Source organism: Mercenaria mercenaria, chromosome 12 (assembly GCF_021730395.1).
Source record: "Mercenaria mercenaria strain notata chromosome 12, MADL_Memer_1, whole genome shotgun sequence".
NCBI classification, from domain to species: domain Eukaryota; kingdom Metazoa; phylum Mollusca; class Bivalvia; order Venerida; family Veneridae; genus Mercenaria; species Mercenaria mercenaria.
The window spans coordinates 42,929,650-42,940,285 of record NC_069372.1 but is presented as its reverse complement, the minus strand read 5'-3'; the positions used below and the strand labels follow the sequence as shown (position 1 = coordinate 42,940,285).

Below are 10,636 nucleotides of genomic sequence, written 5' to 3'. Positions count from 1 at the left end.
GATTTTCTACCATCAGAATAATATGCATATAATAATTTTACACGACTTTATACAAATTAAAGTCATACTACTAAATTTAAGTTAACATTATTAACCAGGCCAAAATATCATTTTTTGGTGAAATTAATTTTGAAAAAAATCATTATTGTTGGAGAAACGTCATTAGAAAGACATCGCGGAAGTGAGCATTTAAATGTTTTCTCTACATTTTTTGAAACGAAAAAGATTTAAATGACAATATCGCTTGTAATGTCAAAAAATCCACTTTGCAAAAATAAATGTAATTACATGAAGCACATGTATTTAACACGTTTTATTGACTCTATTTCTTGTGACAATACTCCCAGATTGCACCACAAACGTTCTAGCAAACGAAAAAATTTCGGGGGAGCACGCCCCCGTACCCCCCTAGAATGCTTGCGTACACATTCTCCAAGGCCTAGCTACGCCCCTGATCTTACATGTCTGCCTGTGTAAGACGGCTGTTTTCCCAACCCTCGGGACAGCTTGGATAAATACCTCGCTAACGCTCGGTTTTTCATTCCACACTGTCCCTCGGGTAAGAAAAAACCCGTCTTACACTGGCAATTAAGCATGTAAAATCGTAATAGATCTAGATGCGTTTAGAAAACCATGTAGGAGAAAATTAATCCACTTTTACCAATATTTGATGATTTGTTTCATCTATAAAGCATTACTTTGAAGAATAAGAAAAAATAACAGTTGTATCGATTTTATTTAGGAGTGGTGATGAAATGTGCAACACCCTTCACCCTAACCCTCGGCGGACATCTGTTTAAAAGGATATCCAGACAATATCAAACACCGAGTAAATATATTGATGTAAATAGTATAACAAAAACTCTTCATGATAGCTACATATAATCTTAAAATCATCTTTAAAATGTCGCACAATAAATAAATTTTATTTTAAACTTTAGAAAGATAGGTAACTTTAAAATGTCGCACAACAAATAAAAGTTGATTTCAAGCTTTAGAAAAAAGAGCAAACTATAAGCTTGTCTGCAACAAAATAGTCTTCATTTTTCATGACAGAAAATGCGTGAAAGTACGTTTCAACCATGAATTGTATGTGACTCAAATACAAAATTAAACATGATATGTATCAATAAGGGAAAAGGCTCACTCATTAGCGTACATAACATATTGAATTAATCGACAGTATGAAATACAACAAAAGTTAACACTTAAGATGTTTAACTTTAATAGAAAGCAAAATATAGAATGCCCAGCGGACAAGGTAATATTTAAGAACTTATATCTAAATTTAACCCTGATCATGTTGTACACGATTGATTCTGCCTTTGCGACCAGTGTAGTCTGATTATGATCTGCACTGCATGCCTATCAGTCAGTATATTTTTGGTAATCACACCTTTTAACAGTTAATGGTACTTTCCAAATTGAAAGACGGACAAGCACACATAGTTAATACGAAATGTAGAATAAATCGAAAGTATATGCAATTTTTACATAAACGCACTTAATATGTTGCGATTTAAAGTTTTGGTTATCTGTGTAAGCTTGACAAGAATCCAATATAAAGTGAAGAAAATCTTAATGACGATACTTAAACTAGGTTCTTATTTAGTATATTGTGAAAAAACTACCAATAAGAATAAAAGTTATCAAAATTACCTTCTGTACTGTTTACAAAATATATACAATTATTGTAATGTTGTAGCTTTACCATTTTCAATATACCCAATTTCCGCAAGATTTGTTGTTATATAATAGGAGTTAAACTGTTGAAACAGATATATATGCTCTATCAACCACATAATCATGAGTAGTCGCAATGAAAAATGTGACGATATAAGTATACATATATTGTATATGACAGGTTTTTAAGCGAATCGATGTATTTATGAGGATGCTTCTGACAAAGTTTGGTAAAATTCAATTGAAAGTTTTATGAACAAAGTTCACTATCGCTTATATTATTCTATTTTTGGCGTGGCCTTCCCGTGGAAAATAACGTCCACAACATTATGACAAAGCCTGATGGAGATTAGGCGGTTCGCGCAAAGAAGTCATTTAAAGTTTGGCGGAGCTAAAACAATTATTAATATAAGAGAGGTCCAGACAAGGGTGCTAAGTATCAAGTTTGGTGAATTTAAATATACAAGTTGTAGAAAAAAATCATTTATAAACAACGTGAAGTGTATACACAAAAAAAAAATTAAAACGACGAACTCTAGTATGTTGATAATTACAAGAGCCGTTTCTAGCGTAAAATTAGCCATATTAATAACTAAATCCTCAGAACTAATTACATCGAACATTAAAAACTTTGCAAGTCATATGTAGTCAACATATTATTACAAGCGCAGCTACAATTTTTAACACTCGTCAATATGTTTTCCTTTTCGGTCCCTTCACTAAGATATTGTAACGTTTTACTTCATATCTACCAGAGTTTTGGCAAACCTATAGTTGATTCGGCACCAGTAATTTTAGGCTGACCTGTCCTTAGTATGCCATGTAGTTTCGTTTGATCCATAACTGTCCCTACTCCTGGAATACACGGTTGACCATATACATGTTCTGTCCCTTCAATGGGAGGCTGACCTGGGCCACCAGTAGATTTCGGAAAGAAAATCATACACACTATTTTGAAAATTCCCTTCCCACAGTAGCTACCTAATACTCCACCAAGCATGCCTCCAAGAATAGAGCCAACAACAACACCGACTGGTCCTCCAATAGCACCAATCAATGCTCCTAATTTAGACCCTATTACCGCAACAACAAATCCTACTCCGGCATTAATAATCTTTTTTGTCGCTTCTTTCCATGGATTGTTAGACTCGTATATTTGGTAAATGAAAACAGATACAAAAATGAGAACGATAAATCTAAAAGACCATTTTAAAGCTTTAAAAACTGTTGTCAATATTTTGATTCCCTTTCTAAGGTATCTTCCAAGTTCCAACAGGACAAGGTCTTGTTGGTAAAAGTCTAGAGCATTAAAATCACTTAATTTACCATCAGTGACTTTCAGTGTGCATTTCGCAATTATAGTTTCAAATGCCAGTTTTTGTTTTTCTATCAACTGATATAAAGTATCTGCTTGTGGGCTTATAACAGGTTGGTTTTCTAAGACAGTTACTAACTCAAATGTCGCATTTTCCATGTCTTTCACCATCCTCGTAAAGGCTGCAGCCATTTCTCTTGTACATTTTTCTGCTTCATCACGCAGACCGGAAGCTGTACTTATAACCAATTTGCCAGCACCATCCTGTATTTCTTTCTTCAGCTGCATTTTGCGTTTCTATTTCATCTGTATTACAAATGAATGAGTTAGGTAATCGGCGAACCGGAAAAGTCATATATTGCCCAGCATGTGTATTGCAGGTTACGCAATCGCAGTCATTTAATATTATAATTCCCCATAAAAGTGATTGTCATACACGGCGTAATATATCTGGTTTGTCTAAAACGTTGCTCTCTATCCACACATGGGTACCTGCTCCGAATGTTAAAGCTGAGCAGGGCTTTGTTTCGTTGTCGGTGTCAAAAACACTAACTGTTACATTTCCTTTCTTTGATTTGATAATCCTAGTGCAGTTCGTATCCAGGTGAAACAAACTGTTTCTTCCGCAAGGATGAGTAAAAATGATTTTTAACGTTTTCTCATAACGGTTTTCTACTTTTGTGTAACTGCTGCCCATCTTATTGACAAATCACTTCACTACTCGTAATACCATCTAGACCTGAAAGAATGAGTAACACGTAATCTGTTTCTACCTCATTAATGATATGCATACATACACACTTTTTGTTATAAATTACTTTACCTATCTCCGTCTGGCTCAAGGACTTTAAAAACGACTCATCTAAACATGGCAAGTATTTCATTATTACAACATGAATTTAAGTATATTTATATTAAGTAATTTTATTCATAAATCTCATCCGATATGGTGTTTTCTTTTGTGATACTTGAAGTGTGGCCGTTATCGCCTGTGTTCGCGATGCTCATGCTGTAATTCACGTTATACAAAATTTACAGCGCGCATTTACAAAGATTAAGGTGGCAGGGGAGTGCAGATTTGCGAATTCCACATTGACGTGTGGGTACCAGTGTTGAAATATCCATAGAAATCTCGTTTTTGCTTATTTTTCTTTGAAACTACTATGGACCATTGCAGATACTATAGACTACATAAAGATGACTCTCCGGTCCTATGCACCTGTCGCTTTCCATGCCAGATGTAGTGAAATTTGGCCAAATCCCCAAATTTTATAGACCAAAATTAGCCTAACCGGGCCTCACTTTGAACTCTGCCATTCATCCATTTTATATTTTTAAATCCAATTTCGTAGCATATATGTATAGTGCGAACATAGATGCATACCCAGGTGGTGTGGAATGTGTCTCCCAACCACCACTTTATTTCCCTAATTTTCACTTGAAAAAAAGTGGATGGATGACAGCCGAGCGTATGGCCGACTTTTTGTTCTGATGTTTATGTTTTAGCCTCAACCGGAAGTACGGGGCTAGGAATTTTAAAACACCCGCCATGTAGAATCATTAACCGTTCCTCATTCCCCAGATATATTAAAGAATTAATAATGATTAATAACCAGTAAGATAGATATGCAATTATATCTACCCTGTCCTGTTTATACAGAAAATCGACCGGGGCCAAACTACGAAACCGCTCCCCTGCCACCTTAAGTTTTTAAGATGTTTAAATAAAATAAAATGTAACCTGTCCTGAATCCTAAGACACTTATAGTGATATCAACTGAACAAAAAGTGTTGCCGTACCTTACGAGATAGCCGGTGAATAAGCCAACAAAAGTGCCCACCCCGCCCCCCCACGCAAAAATCAGCCAAAATTTGCATTCTGAATCAAAGTAACCCCGAAAAACGATTTACTGCCTTTAAAGTTAATTTAACATGATATTTGCATTTTAAAGCCTTTCAAATGTTAAAACCATGCACTTTTAACATAATTTTGGTATACAAATGCAGATTACCGTACTTATCCTATCGTGACACCCCTTAAAGGCCACCCATCCATCCTTTGGGGCCACCCCAGCCACTATATAGCTTAATGGCATTGCTAGATATAGACACATGTGCTGCTTTTAAACAAAATGGCATGAATAGTCATTATATAGGCACTAATTTCTTCTTTTGGCCGCTTTATGATATGAATCCTACTGGCTGGGGGTCCTTAGCTTCATTTTTATATGGCCACCTATTGCCATTTTGGGACTCGCTAGACCGAATTTAGTACTCAGAAATGAACAAAAACCACTATAGGTTACAGTTCATTCCGTAATGGGTTTAAATACATGCAAAAAGTCAATATTTGAGTGGTTTAAAAATGTGTCTATTTTCCTTAAGGTGGCAGGGGAGTGCAGATTTGCGAATTCCACATTGACGTGTGGGTACCAGTGTTGAAATATCCATAGAAATCTCGTTTTTGCTTATTTTTCTTTGAAACTACTATGGACCATTGCAGATACTATAGACTACATAAAGATGAATCTCCGGTCCTATGCACCTGTCGCTTTCCATGCCAGATGTAGTGAAATTTGGCCAAATAACCAAATTTTATAGACCAAAATTAGCCTAACCGGGCCTCACTTTGAACTCTGCCATTCATCCATTTTATATTTTTAAATCCAATTTCGTAGCATATATGTATAGTGCGAACATAGATGCATACCCAGGTGGTGTGGAATGTGTCTCCCAACCACCACTTTATTTCCCTAATTTTCACTTGAAAAAAAATGGATGGATGACAGCCGAGCGTCTGGCCGACTTTTTGTTCTGATGTTTATGTTTTAGCCTCAACCGGAAGTACGGGGCTAGGAATTTTAAAACACCCGCCATGTAGAATCATTAACCGTTCCTCATTCCTCAGATATATTAAAGAATTAATAATGATTAATAACCAGTAAGATAGATATGCCTTTATATCTACCCTGTCCTGTTTATACAGAAAATCGACCGGGGCCAAACTACGAAACCGCTCCCCTGCCACCTAAATGCTACTACATATTGAAGTCAACTACAAGCCCATGGATAAACCTTTTATTAAAACTTCCCGACCTTTATTAAATCAAAGATCTATTCATTAAAATCAGGTGTCAGGGGCGTACCTGGATGATTTTGAACTGTATACGTCAGATTTATATGAGCAGTATAGCTTCGAGCCAAGCAGAGATGCTGAGAGGGTGAAGTAGGTGAGGGAGGGGGTCTCAGATCATCTCCCGGCGGATTAGGAAACTGTTGAAAATATTTCGGCAAGAGATGTGTTCTCTTGCTATGTTCCAGCGTTAATATATTTTGTTTGTCACATTTGTACTACATACAACGAAGATAATCCTTTAAATTCATAGTTTATCACAGCGCTCATGCTTACAGGCAGGGATCGTGAAAGTGTCTAAAATTGCACCTGGAGCAGCCCCTGATATTTTGAGGAATATAACCATTTTTTGTATAGAGTCCTACGTAACTTTACCCTGGAAAGTGTGTGCTTCAAAAGCTCGATGGCTCTGGCACGATACTTGGCCGGTACTAGTATACATTAATCATTTTTTCTAAGATTTTAAAATGTTTGATATCTATTTCGCAGATTTTTCCTTGAATTACTTCGATACAACGATAAATAACAAAATGAATTATGCCAGACTTAGAATGTTGAAAAATCAGAGTTCTGTGAATTGGTCTATACAATACACTCCAGGACACAACAACTTCAAATCAACAGTAACAGTAGAAACATAGTTATGTTTCAAAAAATTTGCGTCACTGAAACACTGTGTCATTCTATGATATACGCACGTCAAAGGGACCTAACTCTGTGTCTGTTAGGGTAACTGCCTAAACCCAACTGCTACACTTGTGAACAAATTGCATATTCGAACCGTGTGCAAAGCTATTATTATCATTATTTATTTGTTTATGTAATATCCTCTACAATGCGAAGATTGCTTAGGTTTGTTCACTTTTGCGCTACTGGTTACAATAATATTGATTCCACTATGACTATCACGAGAACTGCAAACTGCAAATATGATATACAGAGAAAAAAACACTGTCAGTAAGACCAGCTTTCATCTGTAAAATTGCTTCTTTGTAAGCAGTATATGATTTAGGAAGAAGAAAGATATAAATAGGATGCTGCCACTAGCCCTTCCTGGGCAGTGCCCAATGTGTTCCTTTATCCGTTCGTTTTGTCCTCGCTGTCAGTATGTGCGTACGTGTGCGTGGCAGGCCTATTTGGCGATCTGTGTCTCTGGCTGTGTTTGCTATGCCCTATCCTTCCAGGAAATTTACACTTACTTTTTACGTTTTTCTATATTCACGATTATTAAAAAAAAACACTAATCAGTCTAATATTTCAAAATTTCATTAAGATGATATTGTTCAAATGCAACTTTTTAAAATAGCCACCTAACCTCCTTAGGTTTTAAATTTTATTGCATTTTTAGCATTTTAAGCCTATTGTACGCACAGACGTATGCCCAGGTACGCCCCTGGGTACAAACTTTAACATGGTGATACTTCCCCGAGGAGGTTGACTGTCATACAAATTCATAAATGTGGCTAGTATGACTTAAATTTAAGTTTAACCTTTAGCCTGCAGACCAAGATCAGCCTGCACATCCGACCGTGCCTAGTCGAACTACGCCTACACATACCGAAGAATATTCCTCCGGCCACTAATCGATAGCGGTCAGATTTTCTATATAGAAATAAGAAGGGCATGTACACATTTTACTTAATAACAAAATTACTAAAAATTAGAAACCTTAGGTGCAAAAATATTACCAAAGTTCAACATTTGATTCATCACAAGGTTTTTTTTAAATTAAATTTTATCTTAATTTTTTATTCGTTCTTCGCATGAAGTTTGATGCCATCATTTCGTCATTTTTTCCCTTCTTTGTTTCCATATAAAATGTGCAAAAATCTCATACATGCGTTTCTTCAAAGCATTTTTTGTACAAAACCTTTGATATGAAAGCTTAGGTGCAAGAACTTTCCTACTCTCATTGAATTTATCTTTTGAATGATATTTATTTCATTTTTGTGAAATAAAAATTTGATTCGTTCTCAGACGGTTTATTTCCACTAATTTCGAAGAAAAATTAACTTCAGCGCGCAGTTGTTGTTGTAGCGTCCTGAGCAGACGATATTATAGTATGCCGTGTGAACATGCGGTATTGTGATCAAAAGGTTAAAGTAATGATTTAATCATTTAATGTAATTTTACTTCGCGAGTAATTCATTTTGTGTTAATATCTCAGATTAACAATATAAGATAAATATTGCATTTTAATATTTCGGTTCTAAAAAGAAAGAGATGCGCATTTCTTCTTATGTTGTTGTTCTCACCTTATTTCATATACATTTAAATATCAAGTGTCAATTATGCCAATTATGTCAATTAAACATTAAAAGAGATAGCTTTCCTATCGACTATCGACCCTTGGATCACAAATGCAAACTGTCGTAAAAAGATAAAATACAGAATTTTTTGTATATATTTTACTTAATCATTTTTAGTAAATAAATTCAAGGTCCGCCTTGATCAAATTAAAGCTGGAAAATATGTCCGGAGCATTTTTTGTGTACAAGAATGTTTTTGCAATGTAAATAATATCTGCATTTAAAACAGAATTGAATTTTACTTCAGTAACTTAATGATATAGTTTTGTTTTCGTGAAAATTTTACCTGGTTTCATGATCTTTTCAGTTATCATAAATGTCGTCGTGATTAACTTACTTTCATAAATTATTGTACATGTTCAATTCAAGATAATTTTACATGAAACAAATTTCTATACTGTAATCCTATTGAATGATAATTTATAGAAGTAATAAAATGTTGTATGCATCACGCATAAATCCTTTTTATTGGACCTGTAATAAAACTTGCCAATTACCTCTAAATAAGGAACGTTAAATCAACACAGACGTTTATAACACTGATAAGGCTGCGTTTTGAATTTAATACGGGTATTTTTTTTTGTAATTACAAGGTAAAATTATCATGCGATTTTAATCTTTTGCATATTTTTTATTTTGCAAACAGTCTTCATATATTGGTGGAATATGTGTAGTTATATAAAAATGAATAATGTCTGCTTGAATACGGCAAAATACCTGTACCACGCTGATTGCCACTATCTTTTTTTTTTTTTTTTTTTAAATTTTACAAACATACCATAATTTTCGATTCATTAAACTTATTATTTTGTCTATATGTTAATAATTACTGGATTGATATACGTGTGATGTTCAACCATTTCAGATTAAAATAATTCAAAACCTACACCTGTGTAATTATAAATTGTAAACAGGTGTTTAAAAAAAAAAAAAATAACTTACGTATGTATTTTTGTGACATAAGAATGGACGTGGTAGTGGCAGCAGGTATAAAACATATCAATCAGACAATTTTAAAATATATTAGTCAAGTTTATTAGTATTTTGTGACTTCCCTGTTTGATATTTGTCTTTGTTTTGTTTTCCTTTTTTTGGACAAGAATGTGTTATGGCCGTAAAAGTTATAAAATCGGATAAAACATGGTTCGATCTTTTTTTTGTTGGGGTGGGTGGAAAGGGGGCGGTGGTAATGTGTAAAAGACACATATTATACTTAAAGACAGCGTTATTTAAAACAGTGTAAAATCAGATCATATTTCTTAAATATATATGTCAGATTTTATTTTTCAACGACAGCGTATTTTATAGATGGGAGACGCCGTAAAAATATCAATGCTAGTGCTATATAAATATAAAAGGATGTGTCTATGGGTACGAACCTCCTTTTTTCTAGAGATTAAGGGTCATTTACATTTCAGATTTGGTTGAAAATGAAAAAAAAAAGGACTTCATCGATATTTGCCTTTAACTTGAATCTAAATGGTTTACAGATAGCAATGTTCAGCCGATTTGTTACATTGTTTTTCGAAAACATGTTAAAATATACATTCTTCTTATATAAGAAATTGTATGTTTGTTTTATATTGTGACGGTCAAACTGGCTGCAAATGTCAGAAATTAAAAAGCAGCCACTCAACGACAGTAAGCTTGTCTAATCATAGTCTGCACTGTTCGCTATCCAGTCTGTAAATTTTCAGTGAACATCCCTTCAAATATTAAATAGTACTTCCCAAACTGAATGATAGACCAGTCCATTTCAGAAATTTAGCAGGGTAAAGGTTAAATTTAAAAACCACGTTAAACAGATAAATAAAACATAGTAAACTTACTTTTCTTTCTATCCTTTAATCAACATTTGAAATGAAACAGGAAATACAATTACAAAAGAACTATTTTTTAATGCATAAAACATGAAATTCTATGTACATATGTCCACGATACAAAACTGTCATTCAGGCTGCAAATCTGACGGATATTGAACCCACACCCAGAAAATACAAAGATTGTAACAAAGGCAAACACGTCATTATCATGCGTGTGTTCATAAAGGCGTTCTAACTGACCAATCAGAGATCTGCATTTTCAAGCACCTGCCATTTTTCACGAGTATTTTTACAAATCAGTTAATCGGTTAGGCAGTTGCAGCAGTTACGTTACAGCAGTTAACTGCTACAACTGCTGGTGGATACTGAAATA

At 34.5% G+C, this 10,636-nt stretch overlaps 1 protein-coding gene across 1 annotated transcript; it reads right to left on the bottom strand.

Annotated features, from left to right (window-relative positions):
* Window positions 1-865: 865 nt before the first annotated feature.
* Window positions 866-10,415, bottom strand: LOC123535164 (uncharacterized). The gene is made up of 2 exons (XM_045317720.2): window positions 10,270-10,415; window positions 866-3,737 (listed from the first exon to the last, which is right to left on the bottom strand). The coding sequence occupies exon 2, from the start codon at window positions 3,284-3,286 to the stop codon at window positions 2,432-2,434; it is 855 nt and encodes a 284-aa protein (XP_045173655.2). The 5' UTR covers window positions 3,287-3,737; window positions 10,270-10,415; the 3' UTR covers window positions 866-2,431.
* Between the last annotated feature and the right edge of the window lie 221 nt (window positions 10,416-10,636).

Bases quoted from the DNA above. Each gene is read 5' to 3' on its own strand.
- LOC123535164 (XM_045317720.2), bottom strand. From the start codon at position 3,286: ATGCAGCTGAAGAAAGAAATACAGGATGGTGCTGGCAAATTGGTTATA.